Raw genomic sequence first — 17407 nt, 5'->3', positions numbered from 1 at the left:
GTACCTTTTGTGCAAGGAAAAGTAGTACCATGATATTCTTAAATTTTTCCAATTAAATTTACTATGTTTATTTTTTAAAGGATTATTTCTTTAATAAAATTACGTCTTTTAGTTACAGGGCATATAAAGAGGTATAGGTAGTCACAGAAATCCATAGCAGGAGAATTCAGGATTTTAAAAAGTAGTTGAATGGCATCTCACCTCCTGAAATAATTAATTTTGTTGACAAAATGTCCAGCAAATTTCATTAGAAATTTCTATGCCTCTAAAAGGAAGAGGAAGTCATGAAATCAATCTCTCCTAGAAGAGAAATGATAGAATTCATTCAACAGCTGTTCACTAACTATGAAACACTATGTTCAATGCATGACACTAATGACTACAGGGGACACGGAGACGGGTGACATTTAACTTCCCTCAGTTCCCAAGGGGACAAGACAAGAAGATAAATAACTACAGCATATATAGTAATATAAGCCATATATGTATATGTATGTATTATATAGTATAAGCCCAATATGATCTATCATAAGAGAGGCCCAAAAGGCTGTACAAGTTCAGAGGAGAAAGACACTGTATCCAGTTGAGAGATCCAGAAAATTCTTCTCGAAAAGAATAAGACAGAAGCCCTGAAGAACAGATAGGATTTTTACAAACACAGAATCAGAGAAAATGCCATTCCAGGAAGAGGAAACAGCCCAAAACAAGGAACCAAGACAGGAAGCATGAGGCCAGTTTGGGCCCCTGTCACGGGTCTCGCAGAGCAGCTCATCTGTCAGTCCTCGACCTTGCTCACCTCCTCACTGCAGGGCTTCCTTCCACCTCCTGCAGAGTCGGTCAGCTAAAGGCTGAAACACACATGGCCTTCCTATTCCAAAAGGATTCTGGGCTCAATCAGTGGGCAGTGGAGAATGACTGACAGTTTTTGAGCAGGGATCCTAAAAGGGCAGGACAGTGCCTGAGGAAATTAATCTGAAAGCAACATATAGAAATGGAAGGGAGAGACTGAAGGAGAGACGAGATCCGGCAGCAATAAGAACAAGGTAGGGATGCTGAACTCATTGTCGCTCAGTGTTTTGGTAATAAACTCAAACACTGCGACCAGGAGTTTGAAGCAATCTATACCACTTCATTTGTACTTAAAGTCCCACGTAAAATGCATATTTATTTCCCAAAAAAGTTTACAACCCCATTCTAATCTCTGGACCTCTCTTTGTAATAAAAAAAAGTCTGACTCTACTTTTGATGTTTGACCACTGACAGCTTCCAAGCCCCACCCCTCTCTCTTTTGCCCCACATCTGTGCAAGCTCATAAGAACGCCCGGGAACTCCTTCCTTTGGGCTGCTGCAGAAGAGCAAACCGTGCAAACCTCTGCCCACGCCCCAGCCCTGCTCCCCAACTGCAATAAAAACCAAAGCCACTCAGCCCTGCCTTCACTCAAACTGAACGGACCAGCTTGGAGAGTCGCCCTGCTCTCCCCAGAAAGCCTCATGCGAGTAATAAATATTTTCATACCATCTGGGTGTCTGTGTGGCATCCTCATCTTGATATTGAAACCAATTTGGGGTGGATGGGGTGAGGGTTAATCCCACCCTCCATAGGGTAACCACAAACACTCAAATAGTGAATTACTGCACTGTGCTTACTATACCCAGATTGGAAGTAAGAGATGCTGAGAAGGGGCATGTGGAAATACTGAAAGGGTTTCTGAGCTCCAGAAAACTCTCATAGGGAGATACCCCTTATTAAAGGTCCTATGGTCTACAGATCAACTCAGTACTGACTGTGTTGAACAGTAATATACATTCACTCAAATATCTAGTTATCAACTTTGAAACAATTCAATGTGCATTTGGCAAATTCTTGGCTCCATCCTCTTCCCAATGGCCAACTCTAAGACACTACCTAGTCATAGGAGTTATATGCTTAATTCTCCCATAATCATTTGCTTTTAACTAGAAGAAATCTACACAAGTTGGGATGGAAGCACGAACACTTCCCTTTCTTAAATTTCTGAGTTAACGGGCAAGTGAAAGGCTAAAATGCAAAGTCACAAATAATAACATTTTTCAAATAGAACTTTAGTTATAAACCAAATGGGAATCTTGATTTGTGCAGAGCACAGAAAGTATTTCCATGTCTTTCCAGCCATACGTACAAATAGCTAAAGGTGTTAATCACGAAAAACAGTGTCTTCCTCAGAAAGAGTTTAGAAAATCATATTAAGTACTTACGCATCTTTAGCTGCTCCTGCAGGGCCTAGAGGAAAAAATCGAAAAAGATAGGTTTGCATTCGTGGGATAGTATTGCTACAAAAACCTTACGCCCAATACCCAACTAAAATAATATTCTACGAGAGACTAGTTGAGAATACGGTTTTTTTAAAAGATCATTTCCAAAAACGAAAACGGAGAGCCAGAAAATCATAAAATTCAAATCTTAAGTTTAGAATTTATTCCACCCATTTTTAACAATTCCTATAAATCCCAAGGTGTTGGTTCTGAAAGTGGTTTTACAGATCACTTAATCCAATCTCCTCATTTTGCAGATAAGGAAACTGAGAGATATGAGAAATATATTTTTTTTCTAAGCTAGTGTTGACGCAGCATTGTTATAAGTCACACTGTGCGCTAGTCACAAAGGAAAGCAGAGTCACGAGACAAAATGGAGGTGAGTCTAAATACGGAAGTCTCAAGGATGCCAGCCCAGCTCCAAAAGGAGTTACAGACATTTCTAACGCCACTCCTACTTGCTATTGAAACCTCTCATTTCTGCTTCCTACCCACCTGCAAAACCAACCCATTTCTTCTGGACCCCATTATCACAGATTCTCTGCCCACAGCACAGCCCCATCTCCGCAATTCCTCGTCCCTACAGCCTTATCTGAGTAACAGAGAACTCAGTTCCCACTTTACTAGCCACACAGCATTAAGTGCCCTTTCATGTCTTAAAGCTTCACTTTCCTCTTGTGTCAAGTGAGGATAATAACAGCACCATTCTCAAAGGTTACTGTGAAGATGAAAAATAAAGATGCATGTAGACAATTAGCACAAAGTCTGGCACATAAAAACAGCTCCTAAGCTGTTGTTATTAGCAGTCACATTTACCTTAATATCTCGATTTCCATATCTATGAAATGGAAATGAAAATAACTTCGGCAGGAGTCCCAGAGATGTGAAAATAAAGGAAGATGTGCTACAAAGTCAGCAAAAAAGTCTGTAGGAGAAGTTATTGCTAAAGTTGCAAGAACTCTACCCCGTGATGTTAATTTAGGATCTGTAATACCGCAAATTCAAAGCAGAGCATAACGATAACCAAGACCAGGTCTTAAACAAATTCTTTAAGGCTTTGACCAGACCCAGACTTAGTTTCTTTCTTCAGGAAAGAGCAACATTTCTGTGCCACAACTATCATTTAAATTATATAAATAAAAACTGCTTTGGAATCTGAGATCATAGAAGCAAAAAAATCCTAAAATTAAAAAAAAAAATCAACGTATGAAAAACTGCCAACAGTGAAGTGTTTTGATAGGAAAAAATAAACAAAGGATTAGTGCCACCAAAAACCCATGGAAATGAACATTTTCTTTCACAGTCTAAACAAGCATGAGAATCTGGAAGAAAGTCTATAAAGAAAATAATACCCAGATTTTCTTATTTTTATTCTCATGGGAAAAGATAAGGAATGTTTTGGGTTTTGTTGTGATCGGGGAGAGGAGAGCCAGAGGTGGAGGAACTTTTGATTCTGGAATTCTCGCAAAGAGAAGAAAGCGGAGATCATAATGCAGACCGTGAGTCCTCAGCATTTCGAGATGAAGAGCCATCTAGAACAATGACAGGGACAGCATTGTGCAGAGAAGCCATCCCCACTCCATCTCAGGGATGACAGCATGGAGGGAAAGAACAACATGGAATCGGAAGGCAGAAGACCCAAATAAAGTCCTTGCTCCCATATTTGTCTAACAGTCACAAAATCTCTTTGCTTCAGTCTCTAATGCATGAGGACATGCGGGGCCCTTAAAGGCAGCTAAGAAGACAAGACACAATAAAGTGAGTGAAATTAGTTTCTAAATGCCAACGTGTTGTCTAATCAGTACTTATTCTAATCAGCCACCAGGAACATTCCATCCCCTTCACCTTGATTGCACCAGGCTCCACGCACCCTCAGGGCTTCTGCCCTGCCGGGTTCACCACCCAACATCTCAGCAGGACCAAGACAGAGGCCTGGTGTCACCTTCCAAAAGGAAGCCAGCAGACCATTCTTCTGTTTTCATATGTCCTCATTTTAAAGGCACCATCTACTTAATAATTGCAATGGTGGGGTGGGCAAAGAAGTCAGAAACACTACATCAGATATATACATGACCGTAATATGCGCTCCATTTTTTTAAAGGGAAGAAAATGTGCATATTAGAAACAAGGTAACATGGTATTAATGATAAGCTTATAACCAGGGCAGGTAGAATATGACTCCCCAACACACAACTTCTCAGAGTAAAAACAAATGTGTAATTGTTGAAAACTTTCCGCAAAACTGTCAGAATATCTAGGTATATAAAATGCGAAAGAGCTCTTTGTTCTGCAAAAGCATAAAATAATAAAATTACTGGGAACAGAATAAAAATTATTATTACCCTCACGGCAACATTTTAATCACCCTTTACCTATATATTGATTATAATTAACCAGACGGAGATCTCTACTCTAGATAATTTATTCAAAAAATATTTGGACTAGAACTATTCAGATAGAAGCAAAATCCCATTTGCTTTAAGTTCTATTTATGGCTCATGTACTTTATCACTTATTAACCAAATATTTATAGTGGTGTACCTACTTCTTTCTACGGCATTCATCTCTGTTAGCACCACTCAACCTCACGCCAAAATGACTCCTTACTGTTTAAACACAGCCTTGGTGCATGAACGTAATGACCCTAGGAGAAATAGAAATGGAGGCAAGGTAACAACGTTTCTTGCAGAATAAAAGCACCACAAAATATAGAGACCACTAGAATTTTGGTGGGTCAAAAGATTTAATGACTATTTTCTAAAACTGTATATAAATGATCACCATCATTTGAAATATCTTCCTAAAAAGTAGAAGAAGGGGAAAGTTTGCTCGCAGAAAAGCATTATATGCATTTCCAGTGAGTAATTGTAAAGGGTCCAGCTGATTCCAAAAAGCAATTGTGAAGGGTTAGGGTATGCAAGGAAGAACATTTCCTTCTGAAAGGACCTGTTTCTTTAACACTTAAACCTTGTGGGTTGTTCACAAGATCACTTCATTTCCCCACGATTGTGTATACACTCTTCACACTCTTCAAAAGATTTTAATATTTTATTCATGAGCCTCTACGTCAAACATCTCAGTTACTTAAAAATGCACAGCAAATCCAATTTATTCAAACATTCAAAAAACTTAATCTGATATTTTGGGACCACAGAAAGACATTTGGTCTTTGTCCTCCGTTCCTAGCACAGAGCTTCTAAAGCCCTTGAAATCTCCTGAATAATAAGGGCAATAGGAGTCTCTTTCCTTCTAAGGAGGTGACTCTTGGCAGGACCCCAGAAAGCTTAAGGATCGGGGCTGATGGCCAGAGAAGCCAAACCTTGACTAGAAGCTTGGAACTTTCAGCCCCACCCCCTGGACCTCCAGGGGGGAGAGAGGGGCTGGAGACTGAGTTAACCACCGATGGCCAAAGATTTAACCAATTGTGCCTACCTAACAAAACTGCCATAAAAACCCCTAAACAACGGGGTTGAGAGAGTTTCTGAGGTGGCAAACACATCCATGTGCCAGGAGGGTATCGTACCCTAACTCCAAGGGAACAGAGACTCCTGTGCTCAGGACCATTCCAGACACCACCGCCCTATATGCCTCTCCATCTGGCTGTTCAGTGGTATCCTTTATAATAAACTGGTAAATTTAAATCAGTAAGTAAAGGATCTTTCTGAGTTCTGTGAGCCATTCTAGCATATTATGGAATCTAAAGAGGGGGGCTGTGGGAACCCCAAATTTGTAGCCACCTTGGATAGAAGTGTAAGTAGCCTAGGGCCCCAAAACTTGCGACTAGTGTCTGAAGTGAGGACATCCCGTGGGACTGAGCCCTTGAACCTGTGGCGACCGATCCTAACTCAGGGTGGTTAGTGTCAGAATTGAACTGAACTGTAAGACACCCAGTTGGGGTCGGAGAATTGGAGAACTGGATGGTACCAGGAGGGGGAAAAAAAAAACAAAACCTCTCAGATATTCTTCCTGCTTTATAAAATGTTTTATTAAAACCGGGTATCCTAATAGTAACTAAGCCTCTGAATGACCTTGAAGTGCTTTATGAATCACACCAGGATCGAATTGTGCTGTATTTACTTCAACAGACAATTATTTACACTCCAAGTATAGAGTTTTTTAACCATAGTTTCTTATTTCCTAATTCTGTCCCATTCTCGAGCTCCAGAAAACATTCTGCGTTAGTTTCCTACGGCTGCTTTAACAAACCACCACAAACTGGGTGGCTGACAACAGAAATATATGCTCTCGAAGGATGAAAAAAAACGGAGGCTGAAGTGCAAAATCAAGGTGTCGGGAGGTCCACACTCCCCACGGAGGCTCTAGGAGGAATCTGCTCCACGCTCTCTTAGCATCTGGTGACAGTGAGCATTCCTTAGCATTCTGTGGCTTGTGGCCACACAGCACATTCTCTGCTCCACCCTCACATCAACTTCTCCTCTCTGTATCTCTGTCTCCTCTTCTGTCTCTTATAAGGACACTTATCGTCGGACTTAGGGCCTATCCTGATAATCTAGGATGATCTCAAAATCCTTAACTCAATTCCATCTGCAGAGACCCTTTGTCCAAATAAGAAAACGTTCACGGGGCTGGGTAGGTGGTGTAATGGTTAAGTTTGCATGCTCAACTTCGGTGGCCCAGGGTTCAAAGGGTTTGGATCCTGGGTGCGGACTTACACACTGCTCATTGAGCCATGCTGTGGTGGTGTCCCACATACAAGATAGAGGAAGACTGGCATAGATGTTAGCTCAGCGACAACCCTTCTCTAGCAAAAAGAGGAAGATTGGCAACAGATGTTAGCTCAGGGCCAAACAAAAAGAAAGAAAACATTCACATGTTCCAGGGTTAAGACATGGACATATCTTTTTAGAGGCTACCATTCAACCCACTACACTGTCTTATCCCTGCCCCCACACGCCACCAAAAACAGAAATTCTCTTTTGAAAAGAAATGTATGGCGAAATTAATATTTGAGGGGGAATCAAATTTAATATAACAGATCATACATTCCACAGACAAAATTTTATTCCTAGTGAATGGTAAAGCAAGCCAGCTGCAAGATACATCCGTTTAGTAATTTTAAGTAGATATATGTATAAATCTTGGTTCCCATAGACAGATGTTCCTTTGCAATCTAATCAGTCTTATGAGTTAAAAAGAGTGAGCCATACTGCCCTGTATGTTTTTCATATTTTTCAGATTCATACATTTATTCTTATGAGTTTCCTCACACACGCCAAATTCTAATATAAAGAAAATATTTATCTCTTTTAAAAGAAAGGTCACACACATCTTTACATTTGAAAAAAAGTCTATTAATGCCTTTTTTCATCACTATTCTATAAGCACTTTATAGAGTTTATGTAATATATTGGAAATATTCACAAGTAAATGAACTGCTAAATTGCATATTGAATTATGTTTCTTTGTTCAGACTGAGTGGCAATACTTTAAACACACACACACCAAAAAATAAAATTAGGTACATGAAGAATTTCTAAAAAGTACTGGAGAGTTACAAATCACTGTTCTTTCAGCATAAATGATCAGAAACATAAGTGATTATGATTCTTAGGAGAAATTAATAAAAATATGCAGGAATGATTTACTCTTTCTTTTATAAAAGAAAAAAGTCCCCCTGAGAAAACAGAAACAAACAAAATTTTCTTTAATTTTGCCAGCTTGCTATGTCTCCTCTGACCCATAATAGTTCTAAAACTATGTCATAGTCTCCGTTTGGCCAAAAGAAGAACAGCTCTTTCGTTCATCTAGAGCAATGTTTATTTTTCAAGAAGCCAATATAAGATACAGATTCACAAATCACGTCTTCAACAATGGAGAAAAACAGGTCAATGTGTTCTAGAAATATGAAATTATGTTAATGAACATGGAAGCTCTTACAGAAAACCTTTGTTTACAGGTTGTCCTTCTTGAGTAGCTACACTTTAGGTAGGCAAACCTTAATAAATAAAGGCAGCCATATAAGAACAGACATCACGTAACACATTGACCTTTAGCTGCTATAATATAATGTAAGCCATGTCTATATTGCACTGTGAGTGACTGGCGCCAGAACTGAATAATTCACTGAGGTCACCTACGAACCATTCATGTGGTTGCAACGTCAATTGTGAGGGTTGGAAAAAGCGAACTTCCTGATTCTGTCGCACGTGGTAACTGCCTGAGCAGAGGCGTTTGCACATCTCTCGTCACTTGTCATCACTTCAATTGCGGCACATCCTGAGTGTAGCCCCCCGCCCCTTCTCACCTGCCCTTTAAGAGCAGCGGCCTCTCCCTCCAGTTACCCCAGCTTTGACAGCTTGGTTCATTTTTACTTCTCCCTCCGCCTTCCTCCCTCACAAGCAGCCTGGCTGTCTTCCAGGGGTCTCTGACATCAAGGCCTCCACCACTCCAGGCCCCCGTCACTCGTGATTCCAGACAGCAGCTTTAAATTACGTCACTCTATGTACATGCTCGCTCTTTCCTTCTACACCAATTAGGAACGTCTTTCCCTCTATTAATATTAACAGCGTGTTGAATACATACAACACATGAGGCACTGGTCTAAGCACTTTACATACATTAACTTGTTTAATCTTGAGAAGGTTCTATATTTACTCCCCCATTTCACAGTCGAGGAAACTAAGGTACAGACAGTTTAAGCAAGTTGCCCAAGGTCACACAGCTGATAAATGACAAAAGTAGGATTCGAATTGGGGCCTTCTGGCTCTAGAAACCAATCTCAACTCTGAGGCTTTCATGTCCTTCTGCCCTCCCCACTCCCCATCCTAACCATTCTTACTTTCTTCTCAACACCCTGTAACCAACATGAACCACTAAAGCCAGTCAGGCCAGACTCCTCACTGCCCGGAAATGCACCCAGCCTATTTCTGTCCCTCTGATTCCACACAGCACTAAAAACGCCCTCCTTTCTGTTTTCTGCTTATTCATATCCTACCTATTCTTCAAAGCCAAATCAAGTCCCACTTCTTCCAAGCAGGTTTCCCTGATGGCTTAAGATTTTATTTCATTCTCTTGATTGCTACATCAGTCACAGTGTGCCCACACAATTGAGGACTTAATTTTGTGTCTTCTTTGTTTCCCCAGTATACTCATTCATTGGACAAATACATTTTTTTTGAGGACCAAAAAATTCCATGGAAGGCTTGGATACTGGTCTAGAGGCTGAGGGTACAGCTGTGAACAAGATGCATGAGGCTCTCATGAGACCAACATTTGGGGCAGAGAACAAAAGAGATAATAAATAAATAAACAAAATATCAGCTCTCCAGCAAAGAGCGTTTCAAACAGAAAGAAAATAAGAGTGAATTCTGTATGCTTAAAGAATAGAAAGAAAGATGGCGGGGTTGGGGCCTAAGAAAGGTGGGGGAAAGTAGCACAAGATATAAATGACTTCTTTGATGATATCGACAAAATTTTTTATTATTTCCCCTACATGGCCTGGACTAATGGTAAGCATAGTGGCAGCATTTTGATACTACCAAATTATTTAGAGATGTAAATTAAGGCTGGACCATACAGCTACCCCAAAAGAATGCAATTATCTGTCACTGAGCATGAAGAGATAACTAATCTAAATAACTGGACCCAAAAGCATATTAACTTCCTGGGTACACTGGTAAAATAGGATAAATAATTATTAAACTCCTCCCCCTTGGACTATTGTTACATAAATAGCAGAAGAACCATTACAGAAACATTCTGATAACGCTACGGTCCCCTGAAGTTATGGTCAGATGGCTGCCAGTTACATATCTCTGGCAGAAAAACTACAACTAACCAATCCCATCAACCATCATGAGCAGAACACTTCTGAAATAACTCTGCTGCTGCAAATAATTTCTACAGCCTTAGCCTGCATTGAAATAGGCTACTGCAGATATTTGCAACCAACCAAACTTCTAAAGGGTTTTCTGGTTTACAGACAGACTCACTTCATCTATATGTAGGACTGGACAAAAAGGAATGACTGACCTGTTGCAGATCATTAGTTCGAATGCACGGTTGCTCATTTCTCTGAATTCTCTGAATTAGGGAATATGTGCAAGGAAAAGCAAAGGGATAGAGAATCTGATCACTGAGAGAGAGAGGTCGGGGTGGGCGGCAGAGAGAAACACAAAGCTCTCTGCCTTATAGTAAATGCAACCCTGTAAAAATGGACTATTTAATCTAGATGTTTCTCTACAGTGTAGGGTCTAGACTCTGCAGGAGAAATCTACTGACTCTCGACTGAATGGACAATACAAGAAAGCCTCCTATCACACTTCTTGGGAAGAATCAAATTTCTACATTGAGAGAGTGATCTCACTAAAACACGAAGATGGAGAGAGCTCTTGTGTAATCCAAATGGTTCTCATGATCCCACCTAGACAGACAGCTCAACTCCTCCCGGAAGCCCTCTCTGATTAAACTATATCATTCCACATCTCCTGGGCACTTGCATGCTCAAGGTGTATCCCATTATACTTTGCTTTGCAATTGTTCTCCAACGGTTTATCTTCTACCTAGATTATCAACTTCTCAAGAAAGTGTGATTTCATTCTACAGCCATCCATGCTGGCTGCCCGACCCTGCCCTTAAAGCTCCTAGTAGAGTGCAGTGCTCTGCACATAGAGATGCGCTGTGTTTAAGCTTACGGGTAGAAATCTCCTGCAAAGGAAATCTAACTTGAATTATCTCGGGTTGATTCCTCCTGGCCATTTGACCATTTTGCTGCATATCAGGTTCTCTACAAATGGGCCACACAGAATCCAATTGACTTAAGTACACTACTAAATATCAATTTGTCATATTAACCAATTTCACCAGACAAAAGCCAAGAAAGGCAGTCATCCAGATAGCTCAGGGAAAGGAGAAACAATTATCTGGTTTTAACCTGAATTACTTAGGGAGTAAAACAGGGCTTATAATGGAAATGTCAGGTTTGGGGGCATTATTATAATGTGCCAATGCATCCTTTTCGAGTAGATTTGCCATGTTCTTATAGAAAAATATTCAGGGAAATTCATTTGACCTTCAACATGGTAATATTCCACTACTATATAATAATTACAGTAGAGGGACGGCCCAGTGGCATAGTGGTTAAGTTCACATGCTCTGCTTCGGTGGCCAGGGGTTCACAGGTTCAGATCCCAGGCACACACCTAACACTGCTCATCAAGCCACACTGTGGCAGCATCCCATATAAAATGGAAGAAGATTGGCACAGATGTTAGCTCAGTGACAATCTTCCTCAAGCAAAAAGAGGAAAATTGGTAACAGATGTTAGCTCAGGGCCAATCTTCCTCACACACATAAAAAATGAATAATAATAATAATTACAGTAGAGAATGCCCTCACTCTGTAACTCAAGAAAGTGAAATGAAATACCCACAGTAACCACACCCAAAGTCAAGCCTCAAAGTCAAGCTTAAGCCTCACACCCCAGGCTCGAGTTCAATACCTCTCCCATCACCTCTCTCTGTACTTGTTTTTTGCTGGAAAGCAAAAGTGCGGCTATTGAATTGATGATTTCTGGGACATTTCAGAAGTTGTGCACCATAAGTACCTGGAGGACAGAGACAACATCTACTTAATGCATTTCATTTTGCTTGGCTTCTGTACCACAAGTTTGCAGCTTGGTCAACAGCGTATTTGACACTGATGTCAAAGTTCCCAAATGGAAGAAATTTAACCACCTTTGCACTGTGGTTTATTTTTCTTAACTTTACATCTCTCATCCTGGACGCATTTCCTTGCTGAAACTAAAGTCCAAGCACCAGCTGACAGAAAATTTCAAAATAACAATGACCAAATCCCGAAGCTAGCCAGCTGGACTCACTAGCAGAGAAATGTTTGGCGAATGACTTCTTAAACACAAGGGCACACCCATCAAAGAGGTGAGGCAGTAACTCCCTGCTCAGAATGTTTTCTCCTTAACATTTTACAGTCTGCACTTGCTATCTTGCTCTTCTCTGAACACAGAGTAAGTTTTTAGCAAAGAGAAAGCTAGAAGAGAGAACATGCTCTTTTAAGAGCTGTCCTTCATAAGCAAACGTGAGGCCACTCATCAAGCAGACATGCGCTTTGCGTGGCTTTTTTCAATATAACCATACCCCCCTTTACATAATAAGGGATGTGCTCCTAGCAGGGGGGAAAAAAGGTCAACCAAGTATGTGTCAAGAGAATCACATTCTCCCATTTTCTTACATTGCCATTTCAGAGCTACCTCAGCATTATTCTGATTTGGCAATGCTACTCCTTCCTCCATCCTCAGACCTGACAAGCAGTTCATCAATAAATAAAAATGTAAACGAACCAAACTAGCTCCACTTTAAAGGAAAAGTGTCACAAATCCTTCCTCCAATTTTTTTTCACCTGGATAATTGTTCTTAACTTTTTAAAAAGCAGGGTGCACACGCAGCCGATCACAGAGGCCACAGTGCATGTTTGATTGACAGATATAATTCACCGTGTGGGATGTGGCCTTGACATTGTTCCAGGTGTCCATGCACAGCTCTCTGGCTACGCTCTGGTTAAAACCCTGTCCTTGCCTTCATTAGCATAAGGTGCTAAGTAACCGGTGTCACTGTCACATGAATGGAAAAGATTTGTTCCTGGTGGCTCTCTGCCTATCACAAGGATGGGAATTTAAGACTGTAAAGGTTACCTATAAGAGAGAAACTTTTCAATGAATCATTATCTGGGCTCATTCACAGCTCTAGGACTAGAATTACACATATTTTAGCACTTTCTCTTAAAATATTCCATACGTGTGGTCACTGATAGCCAAAGAGGAAAATAAAACTTAACCAATTGACTGAGCAGATCTCCATATCTGATCCCATTATGTGAATGTCAGAATAAACTTTAAAATAAATAAACAAATAAGTTTTGAATTTTAGGCCACATCTTCCCCGGAGGTCTGGGTTAAGGGAAGTGACAGGCCCAAGGTCACAAAGTCATTGACAGAACACCCACGCTTGCCTAGGGAGCAGTGCAGCATCAGACCGCGGTTTGAATTTGCAGGGCCGGGAAGGATGCGATATCCGATTGATCTCAACTGGAGGAGATACCAGTTCTTCAACCAAAAGGACACTGAAATAGGTCAGCAGATACTACTCAAAACAGATCTGACTCTTCAATGGAAAACACTAGCTGGATTAAAGGGAAGGGCTGAGTTTGGAATAAGTCACTTGACAGAAAGCCCGGCTGGCTGGGGAAATCTGGAAGATCTCGCCTGCCAATCAACAAAATGAAGTGGTGTAAAAGTCTCGATATTTTTTTAAGGAAAAATATATGAACACATCACTCTTCGTAGTAAAGCTCTGTCACACCTTTCTAAAGCATCCTTAATACTGCAGCTTCTCAGAGAAATCCTGCGAGCAACGTGGCCGGTCTTAAGCATCGAGATTCTTAAAACCCTGTTTGCAGTTCTTCTCAACCCCACTAGAATCCCCATCACCACCACCCCTCAAAAAGTCCTGAATTGCTCTGCCGCACTTTTCCAGGTGCAAGGTCTGGGTTCCGAGGGGCTTGGGGGTGGGGGGGTGGGGGGAATAGCGTGATAGAGGAGGGAGCGAAAGCTGGCCAGGACTAGAAACCCTCCACCCCAAGAGGCTGCCCAGCCTTCCCGCTGCAGGGCAGCCCCGCCGCCAGTCTTCCCCGCGCTCCCTCTGCAGGATCGCCCTGCAGGTTCTCCTCGTCCAGGCGTGACCGCCCCCGCGCGAGGGAAATGCCACGCTTTGGGTCTTTCCAAAAGCGGGCGGTCAGCTCCTGTCCCGAAAATGAGGATGGGGAGAGGCGGCTGCACACCCTCCCTCCCCGGGGTCCCTGCACCCTTCCTTCCCGCCGCTTCTCTCCTGGCCTCACCGGCAGAGGCGACCCGCCCTGCAGACCTCCCCACCGCTCCGAGTCGCTGTCCCCGCGCCCCCGCCTGCCGCGCTCACCTCGGCCCGCGCCCGCGCTGGCGGCGGTGGAGTTCCCGCAGCCCATCTCGCCGCCGGCCGGCGCAGCGCGCTAGGAGCTGGCGGCCGCAGGTTCTGGGGGCGGAGACGGAGGCGCAGGGAGGCAGGCCCCGAGCGGGAGGCCCGCGGGGGGCGCGCGGGGGCCGCCCCCTCCAGCCGCCGGGGGGCGTGGAGCAGGGCGGGCCGGGGAGGAAGCCGCCCGCAGCCCTCTCCTCCGCCCCACTCGGGGACCCCGCCGGACCCACCCGTCACCTCGGCAACCGCGGCGCCGGCCAATCCGCAGCCTCCTGCGGGCTCCCCGGCCGGGCATTGGTCGTCGTTAAGAGGGGGCGGGAGTTTAAAGTGGGTTTTGGGGCGAGGGCGAGGCTGTGGGCGTGGTCGGCGCGGGCGGTAGGTGAGCGAAGGGGTGGAGGATGCCCACCTGCCTACCCTCCACATCCTCTTTGCCTTTTCTTTCCCCACTTCCCCTCCCTCCTCCAGGATGTGGGGAGAAGAGGAAGTGGTAGGGAACACCTGTTTTGCGCACACTGGGAGCCCCCAAAAATGTTACTGACTGAATGATGTTCTCGTCTGAAGCCAGAGCCGAAATCCATTTCTGCTTTAACAGTGAGCTAATACAACTCTGTTCCCCCATCCCATTGGCTAATAAAGAACATAAAGTCTTCCCCAGGTTGGTCATATTACGCTATTCCACTTTAAAATAAATGTCTGCTGCAATTGTGGTAACCTGGATCTGGGACCTGCACTCTGATTTAATGACAGAACTGTGAATTTACGTGGCGCCTTTCAACCTAGTAGTCGGACAAGTGTTGCTGGAGTCAGACTGTCCAAGTTACAATCTTTGCTCTGCCCTTTAATAGCTGCGTGACCTCAGTAAAATTATTTAACCCATTAGTGTATCACTTCTTTTACCTGTAAAATGGCAGTAATAAGTCAGGTATATGTATAGCATCTAATACAGTGCCTGACCCTAAAAACGTGCCAGTTCTTCTTAAATCTATTAGAAATGAATCCTAATTCCCTGAAGGAAACGCCTAGCTGGTTTATCATGATGTCCTCCTGGCTCATAGCACAGACTCAATAAATGTTTTGTGAGATGAATTCAAGCCAGGAATTAAATCTCCATTTTAAATCCACTTAATATTTATAGAGAGCCTAACCTGTGCCAAGTCCTTTGTGAAAATTAAGTTCTGGTGATACAAACATGTGGGAGACAGTCTAGCCAGGCAGACAGATTATAAACAAATTAATTACAATATACCAGGGATGCCAACAGAGGAATACAGTGCTATGGAAGCCCAGAGGATGCTGGGATACTGGTTAAAAGACTCATAAAACCATAGAGTTGTGTTTAGAGAAAACCTGGAACGAGAGTCAAGGCCATGCTGGACTGTTGAACAAGACCTTTGAGGCAATGATGAGGACTGAGGACTCCTATCATTCGGGATACAAAAGATACACCATCCCCCATGTGAAAATTAGATACACCTGGGCGTGTGCTGAGATTGGGCAAATGAGGGTGTTTTCGAGTTTGTTTGAATTCTAGAAGCACTGCTTCTCCACCTTGGCCCCCACTTTCTTGGTTCAGTGGCTACCCCCAGACAAATCCAGAATTGATGGGAGAGGAAGCAGGGGGTGATCAAACAGCCGAAAGAAATGCTCTTGCTTATTTCTGCACAGTCTGACGCTGGACTGTAGTCCTAGGACACTTGTAAGAAAGGGAAAAACAGACACTGATATCCAGAAACCGGCCCGACACAGCTAGGCTTTTGTGTTCTCCTGTGGAGCACAGTCATGCAGAATATCAATATCAGACAAAGCTACCCTATAACCTGAGAATGTGAGACCCGATACGAGACCACTCAGTAATCTTGTCTATCTACGACAAAAACAAAGTTGCTGGCAAACCACAAAAACAGCGACCGCCGCCCCATCCTGGACAATGTGAACGACTGCTACTTCTCTACTAGTTGCAGTTGTAGCCCCATACCAGTCTTCTGCCTTATAGATGAGATTTATTAAGAATATCCCATTGTAGCATTGTCCCTGCTTCCTGACAACGTCCAATCCAGAAAAAAAAATCCTTTCTTAAACCTCAACCAAAATCACCTACTTCGAACACAAATCCTATAAGTTCTTTTCTAACACCCTGTTCCTGAGCTACCTCATGGTTCCTCATGGTGGCCATTCTCTTTCGCTGCAATGAGCAATAAATCCAACTTGTTTAACTACTAGTATTTTCTGGTGGTCCTTGGCAGGAGCACATTGACCCTTGAAAATAATATGTCCTCCGCCTTATAAGGTTATAGAGTGTGTTATCTATCCATTCTTCCAACAAACACTATTGAGCATCTCCTTTGTGCCAGCCACTCTTTCGCATGTTTAGGATATAGAAACGAACAGAGCACAGAGGAAAAACCCAGTAGGAGGAAACAGATCAAAATCAAACAAAAGATAATTTTAAGTACTATAAGTGTGATGGACAAAAACAAAGCATGGCAGTGGAATAGGTGACTAAAGTATAAGGAAAGGTGTTATTTTAGGTAGAGTGGCCAAGAAAGGTCTCCCTGACGAAGGCATATTTTAGCTGAGGTCTGATTGATGAGAAGAAATAAGACATGTGCAGAACAACACCCAGGCGGAAGGAATGGCAGGTGCAAGAGCCCTGAGGCAGGAAACTGCTGGGTATGTTTCGTGAAGAACAAAGGCCAGGATGGCTAGGTTAGAGCAGAGATGGAGGGGGGTCGTCAGAGGGATAAGCCAGCTCACAGTGAGTGTGATGGGCTTTGTAAGGAGTTAAAATTTTTTCAAAGGGCAATGCAAAGTCATTTGATGAGACAAATCTATAAAAAGCTCCAAATAAACTGTGAGACATATAGTAAATGCCTCATAAACGTCAGTCCTCTCCCTAATGTGGGGTGAAAGAGTAAGTCTAGTATCTCCTTTTCCTTTTTAGGAATTTATCTTATTTTATAGACAATGGTTAAATGCATTTCGATGTTTTCAAAAACAATGAGTCAAAAGAAAATCATTATTGCTTGCCTCATTTCCTGACTGGTCAGTTTTAGGTTCTTTCTCTGTGCCAGTAAAATCACACTGTTTAGCTTTTGTTTTCAATCTTCTGACAAGAACTGATGTGGTGTGAAGGAGAG

The 17407-nt window shown here is 42.6% G+C and overlaps 1 protein-coding gene across 9 annotated transcripts in view; it reads right to left on the bottom strand.

Annotated features, from left to right (window-relative positions):
* Positions 1-14494, bottom strand: part of C4H12orf75 (chromosome 4 C12orf75 homolog) — a 36570-nt gene extending 22076 nt beyond the window's left edge. For 2 of the 9 annotated variants that reach the window (XR_011502676.1, XR_011502677.1), the window contains exons 1-2: positions 14238-14315; positions 2236-2260 (exon numbers count right to left, since the gene is read on the bottom strand). Coding sequence is in view for 4 of the 9 variants with exons in the window: in XM_014865824.2 (XP_014721310.1) it covers positions 2236-2260; positions 14238-14283 (71 nt within the window). In the remaining 5 variants the exon portion in view is untranslated. Of the gene's footprint in view, positions 1-2235; positions 2261-4837; positions 4937-14237 lie in introns of those variants that run through there. The other 7 variants (XM_044746470.2, XM_070507194.1, XM_044746524.2 and 4 more) reach the window with 6 other exon arrangements.
* Between the last annotated feature and the right edge of the window lie 2913 nt (positions 14495-17407).

This window comes from Equus asinus, chromosome 4, assembly GCF_041296235.1.
Source record: "Equus asinus isolate D_3611 breed Donkey chromosome 4, EquAss-T2T_v2, whole genome shotgun sequence".
In the NCBI taxonomy this organism is placed as follows: Eukaryota; Metazoa; Chordata; class Mammalia; order Perissodactyla; family Equidae; genus Equus; species Equus asinus.
Note: the sequence above shows the minus strand (reverse complement) of the source record. Positions and strands in the feature narration are given on the sequence as shown.